Genomic DNA, 18055 nt, shown 5'->3' with positions numbered 1-18055 from the left:
ATCTCATGGTGAAAATATCTGTTTGCACGAAAATGCCCTTTTTGGCACATAAGTGCCCTTTTTTGGCTTTGCCCCCCCCCCAAACGAAAATACGTTCCGCCGCCCCTGGATTTTAACCAATAGTTTTGTGGACAGTATGTTGCCCAGTGATGGTTAAAAACGGGCTTTTTTGCCCAACCTTTTTAAGAGTGTGTGGTCGATCATCAGATATCAGGGATAGTGTTCAGTACGTCGGTCATGGCTCAAATATCATATAAAGGCATTGTCATGACCATGAAAGATATGATATAAAATCCGAAAATGACCAACCAAGGAAAATCACGTTTTCGCTGGAATCAGGGATTGGATTTAGGTCAATGTTGAAACACTAAGAAGGAATATTCCCTCTAAAGTACTTTCGCGCATGTTACTTTATTTTAGAACCGGATCCGGAAATCAGTTTAAGGTGATAAACACGTACATCTCGGACGTACATCCAGTGTTATGCGTCTCTCTCTCTCTTTCTCTTTTTATCATTATCTCTCTTCACGTTGAAGAACGCCATTTAACACAGGCATCCATGGAGCCAGAAGCTCTCACCGTAAGCTCCTCCTCCTTTTTATACTGGGTACAATAACACTGGTTTCGAAATTTGTGTTGTGAACTGCAAATTAAAGCGATCATTTTGTTCACAAAAATGGCCCTCAAGATGACAATGCCGACATTCTTCCTTCTGTTTTACACTTTGTTCATACTTAGGACTGGTAAGTAATTGAAGAAAAAATGTTTTGTTAGATATATGTATTGGAATTTGTGATTCCTTTTTATATAAAAACTTTCCGAGTTTTGTTAAATTAGTCAGATCATAACTATATGGCCAACAAGGGTATATAGGGGGGGGGTCGAATGAAAGAGGGGCGGTTACAAACATATACAGAGAGGGGGGAAAGAGAGGAAAGAGTGGGGTATATAGGGAGAGATAGTGGAGGGGGCCAACGCTGATATCATAATTCGAATGGGAACTGTATAGTGACAAATCCCGATTTTTTAAAAGTAGATTATTCAGATTATTATTTCACTATTGTGGCTGCATTGATCCAAATCATTGGCCGTCCATTTTAGCCTAATTTCTTTGTGACTGAACATGTGACCGGCTATCACGGCAACTTTGGCAATTAATTTATTTTTGCACAGGGGCGGCGCCATATTTCTTTTTAATAATGTTTCGTCAAGGTGACATCATTACTTTTCCCTATTGAATAATATTATTTATACAAAATTACATGAGCTTGACCTCTCCTTTTAAAATACAGTCATGTTTTATTATATTTCTTTCTCCTTTCCTTCTTTTCCAAATTTCCAAATGGGCATTTTATAAATTGCTTAGCCCCCAACACACCCACACACACGCACACACACTTTCAAATTCGTTCGACGGCTGCAGTGTATTTCTGACTTTTTTAAAAGAGTCTTTGGTTGGAAATTTGAATTATAATTAGTGAATGATCATTGTTCTCACGGAGCTCACATACATTTGTTTAATTTTCTTGCAATGAAAACATGATTTTTTTTTTTTCATTTAAACCTTCTCCCCCAAAGACGGGTGTAGTCTGACCGATTTGATCCTTGAAAATGGAGGATATTTTTCACAAGATGGCGATTCTGAGGTCGAAGTTGGGGAACTGGTATTCGCTTGCTGCAACAACGGATTCGTGAGGAGAGGACCTGAGAAGGTTCAATGCCTATCCGCGGGACAGTTCAGCGACGAGAGACCAACGTGCGAAGGTGAACTTTTGCTCTTTTTAAAATCAACATTTATTATTTATTATTATCTTTTACTTATCCATGCAATATTGTACTAACCAATAACGGACTGTATGCATGTCACATTTTTTCTTCTTCATCTTTTAAGGCCAATTTCGGCAGGTGAAGCAGGGGAAATGTTGTTCACATACTTCACATTTTGTATACACAGTTGGCATCATATATATATCGCAAATGTAGACTTATAATAAAGATTATGATTCAGATGATCATCATCATTGATAGAATTGCCATTCTATCATTCTTGCTTCTATGGTCACTTCTACTTCTTTCTACAATGCACAACAAATCAACAATAAAAACAAACAGCAATAACCTTTTCTCACCCTCTACCATGCACAACTAACAGGCTAGTTCTTTTAGCGCAACTGAGCCACTATTCTTTGCCTCTATATATTTCTCTATATTATAATTCTAATATAATTACTGATACAATGCATAACAAATCAACAATAAAAACAAACAGCAATAACCTTTTCTCACCCTCTACCATGCACAACTAACAGGCTAGTTCTTTTAGCGCAACTGAGCCACTATTCTTTGCCTCTATATATTTCTCTATATTATAATTCTAATATAATTACTGATACAATGCATAACAAATCAACAATAAAAACAAACAGCAATAACTTTTTCTCACCCTCTACCATGCACAACTAACAGGCTAGTTCTTTTAGCGCAACTGAGCCATTATTCTTTGCCTCTATATATTTCTCTATATTATAATTCTAATATAATTACTGATATTCATATTATTGTAATAGATAAACTAATACTTTCTTCTATTTTTATATATTATTATGAGAGATATAACTGTTTTTGATACATTTAATTTGACTATGCATTGTTACTTTCATTGCATTTTGTTGACCGGAAATGAATCTACATTTTTTATTGTATAAGAATAAAGATGATTAATCCACAGTATTGGTATTTATTGTATATTGAAAATGTGATAACGATATATCACTCTATTTCTGAATAGACATTGACGAGTGTAACTTGGGGTCGCTCCTCGCCACTCTGGAAGATGACGGAGAGGACACTCTCTCGAGCTTGAGCTCATTCTCTTACTCACATGTGATCGTAGATCACCCCCTTCTCGACGACGTCGACCAGGTTACATGTCAGGGGTGGGGTTTGCTCCCATCGTTTGATGAGCTGTGTCATAGCAATGCCCGATGCACAAACACCTATGGTTCATACAACTGTCTCTGTCACTCTAACTACATTGGTGACGGAATACGCTGCGAAGGTAAAGTGTATATAATGATATACGACCCTTTTTCTTATTTTTGTTTTACTTCAATGCTCGTTTCTTGTATTTACTAAATTCATTCATTTGTTTATTCCATCTACCTTATGTGTATTCTTATTTTGGGGCGGGGATGTGTTACACACCCAATACGCATGTCCATTTTTCAAAACTGTTACTGATCTCAGTATGGGTCCTGTAAACAAAGAAGGAAATCTATGGTTGAGTTACCCAATTCTTCTCATTCTTCCTCTCTTTCCCGTTCTCTCCATTTTCGAACTTCTTTCCTCTTTATTTCCCTTTCCTCTCTCACTTTCTTATGTTTTCTTTATCTTTTCTTGGATATCAGTCTCTATATTCATTGTCAAAATATCTATCCGAATGATTCCTATGTTTATTGTGTATATTTGTATATGTTTTTTTTTTTTTTTTTTGACGAAATACTATTTTGTTTTTGTTTATTTGCTTATATTCATTGCATTGTATATTTGTCTTGTATCATTTTGTACTTCTTGTTATGAACAAAATATTGGCAATTGCCAGTGAAGTTCTAATAAATTCAATTCAATTCATTCAAAATTCGGAGGACAAAATTGCCAGTTGAATACCCATTAAAATAATATCCAAATTCAATACCAACTGGCCATTGGCTTCAATTTGGAGTACATGGAAAGTGAAAGAATGGGTACCCATTGAAACCAATAGACAATTGGGCCCAATTAGAACCACTTGGTTTCAACTGGAAATAAAGCCAATTGGTCTCAATTGGTTGGACACCAATTGAAACCAATTGACTGCAATCGGTTTTAATTGGAAGCAATGGGAACTTCTAACTGGCACAAGTAAAATTGGCAGAACAACGTTATCTCTTAGTAGGAAAGCATATACATGTATCTTATTTGGTGTGGTTCGGTTATCGTTTGTGTTCTACTAATAAACTTAATCTATTGCAATTGAGCCATTTATTGTTTTGGGCAATGGGTATTTTATTGTTTGTGACTCATTATTTACTTGTTTCTTAAACTAATGTATCGATGGAATATGGTAAATGATTAAAAAGAATATTGCAAAAACAATAAAATTGTATTTATGCATATATTATACAAATAAGCTGATCACATGTCTATTGAAATCAATAGAAACCTATTGGTTAGTTGTTCAAATTGAAACCAATTGGCTATTATTTTGTCCCAGTTAAACCCAATCGGCCATTGGTCCCAACTAAAACCAATTCGGGGACCAAGTGGCCCTGTGGGTCCAATTAAAACGGGTCAGAAACCAATTGGGCATTTGCAGGGTCCCATTATAATTCCATTGGGGACCAATTGAAGAACCATTGAAGACACATTAGACATTCTCTTCTTATTATTTTCCCTCCTCCCTTCTTCTGCTTCTTCTTTCTCGTCCTCCCTTCATCTGCTTTTTCTTCTTCTGCTTTTTTTTTTCTTCTTTCTTTCTTTCTTTCTTTCTTTCTTTCTTTCTTTCTTTCTTTCTTTCTTTCTTTCTTTCTTTCTTTCTTTCTTTCTTTCTTTATTTCTTTCTATCTATCTTTCTTTCTTTCTTTCTTTCTTTCTTTCTTTCTTTCTTTCTTTCTTTCTTTCTTTCTTTCTTTCTTTCTTTCTTTCTTTCTTTCTTTCTTTCTTTCTTTCTTTCTTTCTTTCTTTCTTTCTTTCTTTCTTTCTTTCTTCTTCTAATATTCTTCTTCTTCTTTCTCCTCCTCCCTTATTCAACTTCTTCTTCTTCTTTCTCCTCCTTTATACAGCTTATTCTGCTGCGGCTGCTTCTTCTGTTTCCTCCTCGTCTTCTTCTTCCTCCATTTCTTCCCCCTCTTCCCCGGTTTTTCCTCTTCTTTCCCCTCCTCCCTTCTGCTTCTTCTTCTTCTTTCTCCTCCTCCCTTCATCTGCTTTTTCTTCTCCTCATCCTCCTTCTTTTTCTTCTTCTTTTTCTTCTTCTTCTTCTTCTCCCCCTTCTTCTTCATCTTCCTCAAATGCGAGTTGGTAATCAACTATTTGTATATTATCCGGTAGACACCATCCTTTGGAGCCAGCCAGTTCGTAGTTCCTTTCTGCGCATGATCAAAAGATTTTACGCATGATCAGAGGAAGGTCATTTGTACTAAAGTGACATGGTGGTTTAAAATCTAATGAGATAAGCACCAACTTTGATGTCTTGATTATTCATATATTCTTTGAATTGTGGTTTTCATTTACATCCACAAAAAAACAACAATTCGTCCACGAACGACTGGTATTTCACAATTTGCCAAGTACATTGTGCAACATGCTATGATATGCATTCAAAGTAGGAATGCAACAAATACCTTCATAAAGTGTTCATTGGTGTGCTATTCTAGTCACCTGGTCTATTCAATTTCTTCATCCTGCTATGTAAGGCAAGCTTACGTAATATCTTGCTTTCAAATCTGCCTATCATAATGAAAGAAATGAAAGGTCAAAATTGTCCATGAAGTAACTACGAACTGGTCTATTCTTTGCCTTTTAAACAGAGGACAACGAGCCCTGTGAGCCCGCGTCACCACCAGCAAACGGCTACATCTGGATAGATCATGGGCGGAGCGTGGATTTCAAATGCAATTCTGGATACATCTTAATAGGAAATGACAGACAAAACTGTCGAATGGGAAGGTGGGAACCTGACAAGCCAGAGTGCATTGGTATGTTAGCTTCCGTTTGGAATTTAAATTAGGTTAGTTTACTTTAGTTTGGTCGAATTCGGTTTAGAACGAAAGACCGTTTCCACGAAGATAAACCAACCCCCCCTTAAAAAAAAAGGCACCACAGAGCGTCCCAGAAAAAACGAAACCGAGAATTAGCGATGATTTATCATAACTTAATCACAAATACAATAGACAAATGACCTACCAATGTAAAGCTTAGAATCTCCTCTTTCATCTGATATTACTTAGATTATTCCTCATTCACGCATGAGTGAGCAAAAACAATTTGAAGAAAGGATACCAAAAACTTATTTGGCGGGGAGTATCATGAATTTTAAAAAGAAATGCACATGCCTAAAAAGTTCAATATCTGCTCTTTTATTTGATACTTTAATCACAAAAAATGGTCGAGAAGTAAAAAAGTTACGTTCCCTCGAAACAATGCTTGTATTTCCATAATTTCATTAAATAAACGTGTTTTCACCGGTTTCCCACAGAAGCTATCGCATGGTTAACGAAAGACTTCATGCATGGCTGATCGTCAACAAAACGGAGTGTCGAGTGAGTTTGAACGCTAGCCTGTAAAACCTCTTCATTTTATGAAATTATTGAAATTCAAGCCTTATTTCAAATAACCAGAACTTTCTTATTTCTTGACAATTTTCAGTAATTGAGGTATCAAATCAAAGAGCAGATATTGAACTTTTTAGAAATGTAGTTTTCTTTTTGAAACCCAGATACAGCCCGCCAAATGACTTTTTGGTATCCCCTCTTCAAATTGTTTTTGCTCACTCATGCGTGAATGAGAAATAATCTAAGTAATTTCAGATAAAAGAGGAGATTCTAAGCTTTACAATGGTAGGTGGGACGCACTGTATAACACCTAAACCTTAATCCTGATCTGAATAATTATAATAATATATATTATAATATTATATTTAAAAAAAATAAAAATAAGTGAAGAAAACTTGTTCTCACCGTGGCGTGACCTGTTGGTAGCTAGCTTGCTGTTATTTACTTTTATCTCGTGCAGTCCAGATAAGTATTTTTTTATTTGTTTAGTTTTTGAAAATTTAACTTGGTTTAGATTAGTTTAGTTTGATTAATGCAGTTCGCATTAATCTCGTTGATTCACTTCAGTTTAACATATTTTGGTATATAGTTTCATTTAGTTAAAGGTTTAGTGTGGTAGGTTTAGTTTTGTTTAGTTTTTAGTTTAGTTGAGTTTATATTTAAATTTAGTTGAGTTTCTAGTTTATATTTTAGTTTAGTTATTCAGTTAGTTAGTTAGTTAGTTTAGTTAGTTAGTTTTCTTTAGTTTATCATGGTTGTTTCAATTTTGTCAAGTTTTGTTAAGATGATAGGATTATAATTTTCTGGTCCTATTGTTCTTTTGATATATATATTTTTTATTATATTGCACATTTTTCGTTTTATGTTACTTTGGTTTTTATACTATTTTCATAATGAAGTTAAGTTTAGTTCGAAATACGTTTATTTTGCCCTCTTATGATTATAAATAAAGGTTTTGATTGAATAGTTTGATTGGGTTATTTTGATTCAAATTGGCATATAATTATGTGATATATACAATGACAAGCAGCCATATATATATATATATATATATATATAATACACCAGACAAAGGAAATTAAAATTAGTATAGTGTCGAAAATCTGTTTATCTGACGGTCAATCGAATCGGGGTCGCCCTAGCCATTAACCCATCTCTGTGGTCTAGTGGTTAAGGCGTAGCTTAAATCGAGGTTCCCGAGGGCTATCTACCCTTTGGAAAATTGGTAATGCCGAAAAAATGTCTCTACCAGGAATCGAACCTGACCCCCAGCTTAGGTTAGTGGCTAAGGAAACCCCGATCCGATTGACCGTCAGATAAACAGATTTTCGACACCACCAATCAAATTTCCTTAGGTATGTTAGAGAGTTTAGAGCAATGACATGCCGCCATCGGATCGGGGTCTCCTTAGCCATTAACTCGTCTCTTTGGTCTAGTGGTCAAGGCACCGGCGTTCAAAGCTGTGGGCCCAGGTTCGATTCCCGGCAGAGACATTTTTCGGCATCACCAATTTTTCCAATGGGTAGATAGCTCTGGAGAACCTTGATTTAAGCTACGTCTACCATTGTTCTATTCATTTCTTTCATGTTCTTTTGATATAATTATTTTTATTAATCCATACTCATCTGGAGGGGCAACTGGTCCAATTCGAAAAAAGAGAAAAATATGAATTTTAGATGATAGAGAAATCATAGAAAATTATTTAAAGAATGTAATCATTCAGTCATTAGCACAATGTCAATTAAGCTCCAAGAAAACCAAAATCAGATCCAGCGAAATATTGATCCCTTTCTTTAGATTTGGAAATGAAAATTAGATCTTAACATTTATGGATCAATCAGTCTACCAATCGATCGCTAATTACGTCACCATCTTTCTTCTGGTAAACAGATATAACGGTTAGATGCCCCGAGCCAGTCGCACCGTTGAACGGTCGAATCGTAAGCAATGGCGGAAATCGCCATCTTGCCCATATAACTTTCGCATGCAACTCCGACTACGACCTCATCGGGGCCGGCATACGACAGTGTCTAAGGAGCGGTCGATGGTCCGGAAGAGCACCGCGATGCAAACGTAAGTAACGCAACGCCCCCGCAATAGAATATGCGATCCGAAAACGACTCACGTTTTGCATTAAATATGAAAGTTAAAAAAATATTTATCTTATTTGAAGTTCAAAAATTAGGGACACTTCGCTTTGTTTACTTACAGAAAGACTTGCAATAGAACTGTAATTTCTATTCTCATGTTTATTCATATATTGGGAACTTTGAACATGAAGACCAATATTGTTTCATGTAACGGAGGTAAAAAAAATGGATAGGCGGGTGTTCTTCATTATTTTTTTTTCTTCCCATGTCATACATGTAGATAATGTTCTACCTCGCAATTCGCTAGTGAAAGAAAGGGGGAAAATAGAGGCAAACAATAAAAATTAGGGTCGGTCGGCACTTTTTTTTTGTCTGTCAATTTTGAATAAAAAAAATAAGAGTCGCAGGTTTGGCAAGGTCGGTAGGGTTATGGCAAACAAACAATCCCACCACCTTTTTTTTTAGTGCCTTACATTTGATTTTGTGTCTCAGCTTCCCGGGATACGCTCGATTTGCAATTACCCCTAAGTTTATTTCAAAATTCCATGATAATTTTTCCCTCAACAGCAAAGAGGACGCTCGGCGACGTTGCAACAGACATCCAGCGAAACATCATAGACCCATTTACATCGTACACAAACTCCAGTGTCATGCGTCAAAACCTAGCTCGCAGCGCCGGTGTTCCTAGTCTGGGTTTGGACATCGTCCTCGCCTACGATCGGTCATCAAGCCTAGCCAGAACGGATCTCGATCTCGTCGTTAACTTTACGAAGCAACTCCTCTCGAATTTCGGCGTGTCCTATGATGAAGGTATCGAATACAAGGGCGTCGGTCCATGTTTCGGGTGGGGTTTGGGGGCGAAAGTAAAAGAAAAAGTTCAAAAAGTTGGGCGTTCTATAATGATATCATGATTTATAAAAGGGATACCAAGAATACAACATACGAATATAGTACTATAGAAAATGGTTCACACTATTCGACACCGCAACAATCATACCAACAGACCTGTGTAAGAAAGAAAGAAAGAAAGAAAGAAGAAAAGAAAGAAAGAAAGAAAGAGAAGAAAAGAAAATAAAGAAAAAAAAAGGAAGGGAAGAAAGGAAAGAAAGAAAAAAGAAAGAAGAATAGCAAAGTTATGTGATGATCGGCGGGCAAGTCGTCAGCAGACCTACTTTCTGTCGACATGTTCGACCTGTAGACTTGTCTGATGAAGTGTTGATGAAACGCCCATTTGAATTGAATTAAAAAAAACCCATCCTCGAAAATATTAGCTCAGCTTTTCAACAAAATGTCTTTATACTCCTCATGAAATAGGATATTGTAATATAGTTTCTATTATTATACCATTTCAAAGAATCAAATTGAGTTTATACGTCAATACGAGTAAATCGTTAACCCTAGGGTGGGAACATTGATTGTTATTTTGTTATCTATGGTTCAATATTTTTTTAATCAGGATCACGTACAATATACGTTTGCCAATTGAAAACTTTTTCAGTACGTGATTAAAAAGCAAGAAGAACTCCATTCATTATTTCTTTCAACTCTTCAAACATTGTTAAAATTTATGCTGATATCCTTCTTATTTATACTATGTTATGTGTTTCATTATTTATTTAATTATTTATCATTTTCTCTCTCTACCATTCTTGCTTTTTTATAGCTTTTTAACATGTTTAAAGTACTTTCTGTTTAAAGTTCTTTCTTTTTATGCTATTGGTTAATGTATTTTGTAATGTTTCATAATGCTTCTGTTGTTAAATTGTAATCCTATCATGCCTATTGTATCTTAATTGTGCAGGGTTTTATTGTAAAACACTTTTTATACTGAAGAAACTACCACGTTTGAATGAAAAAACAGAATAAATAAATAAATACTGTACATGATTTCAATTATTTTAGGTGGAACTCGAGTAGCTGCACTAACGTTCTCTAACACCGCGGAGATGGTGTTCAGTTACTCGGATGGGGTGGACACTTTGGAGAAAGTATACAACCACCTTGACACTTTGAAGGTACATTCTCGATGATCATATATCTACATATACCAAATTGCAAATCACTTTGTCTAATCACCGATTCTTCTATGACCATTTCGTCTCATAACCAGTTGATGTATGTAATGCCCGTATATACTATTTTTTTTAATGTGAACTTATTGCACGTAACAGGATAACATCGGAGGAGGAACAGGACTAAAAGAAGGACTGTTAATGGTTTCTACAGATCTGGAACCAACCATGAGGGAAGGTGCTAAACGTATTCTTTTCATCTTCACAGATGGGAGACATACAGGGGAGGATCCCTTTAAACAAGCAGGCGATCTTAGAGGAAAGGGTAAAGAGACAGGCATTAACGGGTAGGGTGAGGGGGGTTGACTGCTGAAAGGCAAACAAAAATAAGTCGATATGAAAAATTATCATTATCCTGGCCTCCTGATTTTAGCGTATTTTGAAGACATCATCCTCTTTATATTTTTGTTAAATAATTATATTTTACTCCTGTTGAATTGAATTGAATTTATTTTTTTATTTCCGTATAAAACAAATAATAACTATAAAATGATGCATGTGAAATTGACAAATGAAATCGAGAGGATGGCCCTCCTCAGCAGCATCAATCATGGTGCTGCTGGTCTACCGAGGGGTCATATTAATGCACAACCGGGAGTTTATAGCTTCGTGACTGTATATAATAAATCGTTCTCTTTAAGACTTACGAAAGTTTGAATCAGCCTTAATAACTTATGCATTCTTTCTCCCTCCCCCCCCCCTCCCTTAGGAGTGGAAATATTTGCAGTTGGAGTGGGAAGACAGATCGACCAGGCAGCTCTCCAACAGATCGCTTCATTCCCCCATTCCAGTCATTTCTTCTACATTAAATCTTTTGATGATCTTTCCACTCTCACCAACCTGATTAACAGCAGTGAGATAGGTAGGTGTTACGCGTGTGTGTGTGTGTGTGTGTGTGGGGGGGGGTCATTATTATCAAGCTGTCCCTGGGGGAGGGGCAACTGCCCTATTATTTTTCAAGTAGTGCAAAAAGGAGGGGGGGGGGTTAAAGGGGAAGATAGAAGGAAGAAGAATATAAAAATTATAGATCTGGGTCGAGTAACTATAATATCTATACAATTCAATGGAGAACATTAACATAATTTAAAAAAATTAACCGCACATTAATACGATGAAATTACTGAATTCTATTTATGACACAGATTACAAGCCTTGCGGAGAGGCGGGAAATGTGCTTGTTGGTGACGGTTACCATGCCAACGCGAAGGCGTGGCCATGGCTGTCAGTCATTCAGATGAACTCTTCTACTGGCTGGAAGATGATATGTAGTGGGACGTTGCTATGCCAACAGTGGGTGCTGACCACCTCTTCCTGCTTTGCAGCTATCCCGGATAGTGACGTCATTGGTGTACAGCTGTTGATGAATCAGGAGGACTTACAAGAGGAAATTACGGTATTTGGAGAGAAATTTGTGTTTTTAAACCGATAGACCTTATGCATATGACGTCATCATCTAAGAGCGCCCTCCCTCAGAGGATGTAGAAATATTAATGGAGATGTCAGAGATGCGCCATCTGCAGTTCATCAACGCATCTAAGAGCGCCCTCCCTCAGAGGATATAGGAATATTAACGGATCGAGTTGTCAGAGATGCGCCAGCACGGTGTGCGAGCTGCATGCAGTTCATTAACGCATGCAAGGCAATGGCTTAAGCCTCTAAGATGACGGTGCGTCAATGACGAATAGGGTACAAAATATCTTATGATGGAATGATACTGTTCACACTAAGAACAATCGGTTCAACTTTGCACCTTTGAAGCTGTAGACCAGATGTCACACTGGGAGAACCTTTAAGGCGCAACATTCAACATTGCACCTTTTTTCAATAGGTGCAACTTTGCACCTCTCTGAAATTTGCAAACTTGCATATAATATAAGGTGCAGAATTGCACCCCAAAGGTTCCTATTTGCACCTTCGAGAGAAGAACAAAGTTGTACCGTTCCAAAAAGTTCCAAAGTTGCACCGTAATATATGACATTGTACTCGCCCCACCTATCTCTCCCTATATTTATTTCGCGCTCGCCCCCCCCCCTCTCTCTCTCTCTCAGTCATTCTCATAATCTGCCATATTCATAATTCTTCTGTCTTCTCCTACTCTAGATCCGAGTCACATTGGGGGAGTACAATACCTCGTTAGGAGAGGGATGCGAACAGGCGATTAACGTTGATCGAATCGTTCTCCACGAAAACTTCGATTACGAAAATCTCCATGACAACGATATCGCCCTCTTGCATCTCAGTGAGCCGGCTGATCTCAATAGTTGTGTCAGGACTATTTGTCTACCTTTCGGTAATGATTTTTTTTCTTTGTTATTTCCTTACACAAAATAATTACTATTTCATTTAAGATTTCACCTTTCGGTAATGATTTTTCTTTGCTATATTATAACCATTACATTTGAGATGTTTGGAATTTTCAAGGAGGTTAGAGTTAATATTTTGGGTTGAGTTTTTTGTTTTGTTTGTTTGTTTGTTTGTTTCACTTTTATTTCTGCGTTCACAATATACATTATCAAAAGTATTTCCTTTGTTTGCAATATACAAAATGATCCATAATGTAAACAATATAATCATAATTAGAACCAACAAATAATGATGTGAGCTTATACTTCACTTTTTTGATAATTAAAAAACAACATTAACTAATAAACGCAGGAGACCGCCATCGTGAGCGGTTAAAGGGCAAGTCCTCACCAGCATAAAGTTGATTTGAATAATAAAAGAAAACTCCAACAAGCATAACACCGAAAATTTCATCAAAATCGGATGTAAAATAAGAAAGTTATGACATTTTTAAGTTTCGCTTAATTTCGCAAAACAGTTATATGCACATCCTGGTCGGTATGCAAATGAGGGGACTGATGACATCACTCACTCACTATTTCTTTTGTATTTTATTATATGATATATGAATTATTCTAAACTTCTCCTCATTGTCCTGTGAGACAAGGTTTTATTCCTTGCTGAACATGTGATATTACCATTGTTATAACATCTTATGTTTCAGTCAAGTTGGTCCTTAATGTCAAATTGGTAAAACTTGAAATATTGTATAATTCAAACAATAAAAAACCAAAAGAAATAGTGAGTGATGGACATCACCGTCTCTCTCATTTGCATATCATTGAGTTGTGCATAATTATAACTGTTTTGTTAAAAATAAGCGAAACTTTAAAATGTCATAACTTTCTTATTTTACATCCGATTTCGATGAAATTTTCAGCATTATGCTTGTTAGATTTTTCTCTATTGATTCAAATCAACATTTTTCTGGGGTGGACTTGACCTTTAAGCTCTATATAAGTACAACGGATAATTATTCCATCACTCTTGAATAACATAAAGGAAGGGCAACGAATTCAAGCGCGGGAACTCACGTAATTATTATGGTCGCACCCGGGGTCGCACTATACCTGCTTATATATATATTTCCTCGCATGCTGCACAAGTACGTTCGTTTATTTTGATACGAGATGGTTCGAAAAATCAAGAACACAACGTACTATCTAGGTAAAAAATGAGAGTGTTTGTTTACCTTTTTGCCATGAAACATTTATTTTACTTTGTCACTGTTTTCGTTTGCATCACTACTGTTATATGAGAGAAAATTTATGAATTCGACAAAATGGAGGGTTAAGGGCCTTTGTTTGCTTGTACACTCAGATAAGGAATGGTTTGGGAAAGCAAATTAAGATCGTTGCCATACCTTTATTTTATTTTTATTTTTTTTATTTATTTTTTTTCTGTTTTTATTACAACAGTTGAAATAAATCACAAAATTTACAAACGATTATTAGGTGATTGCAAATCACATAAACAAAAGTTAGTTACACAAAAAAGACAAAATAACAACCATAATAATAATTAAAAAAAAACCTACCAACTTAAATGAAATTTATGCAGCATAACGTTTTATTCCTGAATTTATTAAGATGTACGCAAATATGTATTATACCCCAGACACAATGTTTTAGGGGCTGGAGACGTCCCGGAAGTCGTATCTAGTGGAGGAGGGGTGGTCCAACTTGGCAGAATTACATCCGGGACCGCAGATCACAAATTAAAAATCAAATGAGTTAATACGCTGTTTTGATGATACGAGATGATTGACTGATGTACAGTTCCGAAAACATGAAAGAGAACTGGTCTTTTCACCCGTCTATCTTTTCAGCGATCGACCCTCTGTATTAACTCTTGACATGCTTTATGCCCAATAAACCTGTGACATTGATTTCATCTATTCCCAACCCTTTTCAAAACCTATCCATTCATTTCCAAATTTACACAGATCTTGATACACGCCATAATACCACTGTTGTGGGATGGGGTACTGCCGGGGTTTCGCAGAGCGCCAGCGACGTCCCTTTCCAATTCCCGATGCCACTGGCTCCTCAAGACATCTGTCGCAGGAATCATGGAAGGGATGGCTTTGATGTGACGGATAGGATGCTGTGCGCCGGTACAGGGTAAGTAAATTTACCATACTTTACGAACGGAAAGGGGCACTCACCATGCACGTATTGTGCTACCCAGGGGCGGATCCAGGATATTTCGAAAGGGGGGGGGGGCACATTTTCCCGAGGAAAAACAAGCCAAAAAGGGGGTTTCAACCATGAAGCTATTAGAGATAGCTCCATGTTTTGAACAAAAATTAAGGGGATTTCGTCCACGAAAAAATCTAACAAGCTAAAGAAAGGTATTCACTTTCGAAGGGGGGGGGGGGCACGTATGCTTCTGTTTTAACGGCATTTTGACATTACAAATTTTAATTGTGCCTCTCCATCCGCCAGTGGTGCTACCCGTGCCGACCAAGGACTTAAAAAATTGACCCAAAATAGCGTAAAATAGGCATATCACACCAGCCAATAAAACACGATCGAGACATCGAAGAGGTTATTTTGTAATTTAGTTTCCCTTCTCCTCCTTCTTGTTCTTCTTTTTCATCTTCTTCTTCTTCATTTCTTCTTCTTTCTTTCTTTCTTTCTTCTTCTTTTTCTACTTCTTCAATTCTTTTCCTTTTTTTCTTTTTCTTCTTTTTCTTTTTTTCTTCTTCTTTCTTCTTCTTCTTCTCCATCTTCTTCTACTCCTCCTCTTTCTTTTTCTACTACTTCTTTCTTCTTCTTCTTCCTCTTCTTCTTCCTCCTACTTTTCACCTTCTTCTTCTTTTTTTTCTTCTTCCTATTTAGTTTGTCAGTATTGAGAATGAGATTTCATGTGTCATTTCTCACGAAAATGAATAATTCATAATCTGAAAACTGCACAAATATACAATTGCTCTCTTTCTTTTTGCAACATCAAATTTTAGCCGGATCGGAGTTGGCCATCCTTGTTATGGGGACATCGGATCACCGTTGATGTACAAGAGGGGTGAAAAAAATGAATGGGCGTTGCTCGGCGTAAGCACCAAGGGGGACACCTGCTCTAGCTATAATCGATACGGTATCTATACGAGGATCGATGAAGGGTGGATCAACAACAAAACTGGTGACTGCTACACCGATCACATCCCCACTGAGATTGATTTTTAATTCTCATGACAGGCGCACAGAGCAAGGACCTGCAATGTCCATGGTCCACAATGGTCAGAGAATCGTGGATAGGAGTAGGCAGAGGCCGTCAGCTGTAAAGAGAATGTAAACCAGGCTTTTACACCAACAGACATGACAAAATATAGACTTATTTAATTGTGGATTTTTGGTGTGTTTTTAGCGTTGTTTCATTGGATCACAAAGTTTGAAACATACTTCTTTATATCAGTATACCACCAACGGCAGATATGCCCTGTTTGAAGGGATGGTCCAGGCTGAAAATAATTATATCTAAATAGAGTAAAATTCACAGAGCAAAATCCTGAAAACTTCATCAAAAACGGATAACAAATAAGGAAGTTATTGAATTTTAAGTTTATCAATATTCTGTGAAAAAAATTATATATAATATAATATTCATTAGGTGGGCTGATGACGTCACATCCCCACTTTCCCTTTTCTTATGTTATTACATGAAATCATTAATTTTTTTTTTTCATGCCTGTGTAAATGATGTGTCTCCATTATGATGAAATAAGTTGCGGCAGTAAATAACTAATGCACGTAATCAGTTGTCAATCTAATTGTTTTAGAAAAATTGTGATTAAACCTTATTTCATATAATAAAATACAAAAGAACAAGTGGGGATATGACATCATCAGCCCACCTTATGAATATTCATAATGCCCAAAACTGTTTCACCGGAATAATGCAAATATTTAAAATTCAATAACTTCGTTATTTCTTATCCGATTTTGAAGAAATTTTCATCATTTTGCTTTGTGAATTTTACTCTATTTATTGATATATAAATATCTCCAGCCTGGACCATCCCTTTAAAAGTCCACAACAATCTTCTTAATATGTTCCATATTCTCCAAAGAGAGTTTCATGCGAAATATGATAAGCTGCTTGACTTGTCAAATATCATAAACGATAATTGCTTTATATTTTAATATGTAATTTGTGTTTCATGATGTAATATACATTTTTATTTCAATCATTTGATTAACCAAAACTCAATTTTGACTTCAATGAAATATCACAAGATTGGAATATAATATACAATGAATCTGTATTTTTGTATTCACAACGTATGCAATATTAACTGTGGATGCATAAATGAATGTCAATGAATACAATCAATGTTTTTACTGTGAAACAGCTTAAACTAACATAGAAATGCTATGATCAATTTTGTCTTTAATAAAAGTTCTGTTTAAATACAAGTCTCTGTGGATGGGCTTATAGATAAAGGTCCCATATGTTTGAAAAACCGCATTTTTTACTTAAGTACTCTGCCTTGTAATATTGCTCGCCTTATACTAGCACGCAAATGAAGATAACACGATAATTTGTTGCCATTTTTTGCATTTATCATACAGTTAGACGATTAAAATTGTACTTTGCTTTGCAAATTATTGTGTTTTTATGACAGTTTCAAATAAAAATATTTGTGCGTGTATATAGCGAGAATGCAAACCAGCACACACTCTTAAAATGTTGGGCAACATAAAGTGTCCACACAACTATTGGTTAAAAAATTTATCCAACTCTGGCTAGTTTTCAACCAATACAGCGTAGCTTCCACCCAAAGCACACATTATTGGTTTAAACCTACCCAGAATTGGATAAAGTTTTAACCCATTGTTGTGTGGACAGTAAGTTGCCCAACATGTTTAAGAGTGTACATTATAATGAATACAATTTCACTGATTCTCTGTATTTTACCAGTTTCTCAATAAGTCATGTCTTGTTGTTGGAAAGTAATGCGCGTGAATTGGTGTGTGCCGGGAATGTATATGAGTATATTGGTGTTCGAGGGAGAGGGGTGTATGGGATGAGGGTGTGTGTGGGGGGGGGGGGGGTTAGGTATATCTGTATATATATATATATATATATATATATATATATAATAAAATACACGTTCACACGGTTGACTGCAGGTTCATCAAATACAAGTTCACACGGTTGACTGCAGGTTCATCAAATAAATTTGATGAACCTGCAGTCAACCGTGTGAACTTGTATTTTTGTATTTTATTATTGCACTCTA

The 18055-nt window shown here is 36.2% G+C and overlaps 1 protein-coding gene across 2 annotated transcripts; it reads left to right on the top strand.

Moving 5' to 3' along the window:
• Positions 1-442: 442 nt before the first annotated feature.
• LOC129277131 (sushi, von Willebrand factor type A, EGF and pentraxin domain-containing protein 1-like) lies at positions 443-17724 on the top strand. 2 transcript variants are annotated; one of them, XR_010295834.1, is made up of 14 exons: positions 443-743; positions 1579-1764; positions 2789-3058; positions 5565-5732; positions 8199-8381; positions 8966-9208; positions 10301-10413; positions 10570-10735; positions 11180-11332; positions 11613-11863; positions 12571-12760; positions 14759-14936; positions 15776-16226; positions 16822-17724. XR_010295834.1 is itself a non-coding variant. In XM_054913351.2 (13 exons), the coding sequence occupies exons 1-13, from the start codon at positions 677-679 to the stop codon at positions 15996-15998; spliced, it is 2391 nt and encodes a 796-aa protein (XP_054769326.2). In that variant the 5' UTR covers positions 597-676; the 3' UTR covers positions 15999-17724. The 2 variants fall into 2 exon arrangements, 1 of the variants encoding a protein (XP_054769326.2); XM_054913351.2 differs by having other exon boundaries at positions 597-743; positions 15776-17724.
• Positions 17725-18055: the final 331 nt, after the last annotated feature.

Source organism: Lytechinus pictus, chromosome 15 (assembly GCF_037042905.1).
Source record: "Lytechinus pictus isolate F3 Inbred chromosome 15, Lp3.0, whole genome shotgun sequence".
NCBI lineage: Eukaryota > Metazoa > Echinodermata > Echinoidea > Temnopleuroida > Toxopneustidae > Lytechinus > Lytechinus pictus.
This window is presented reverse-complemented; position numbering and strand designations above follow the sequence as displayed.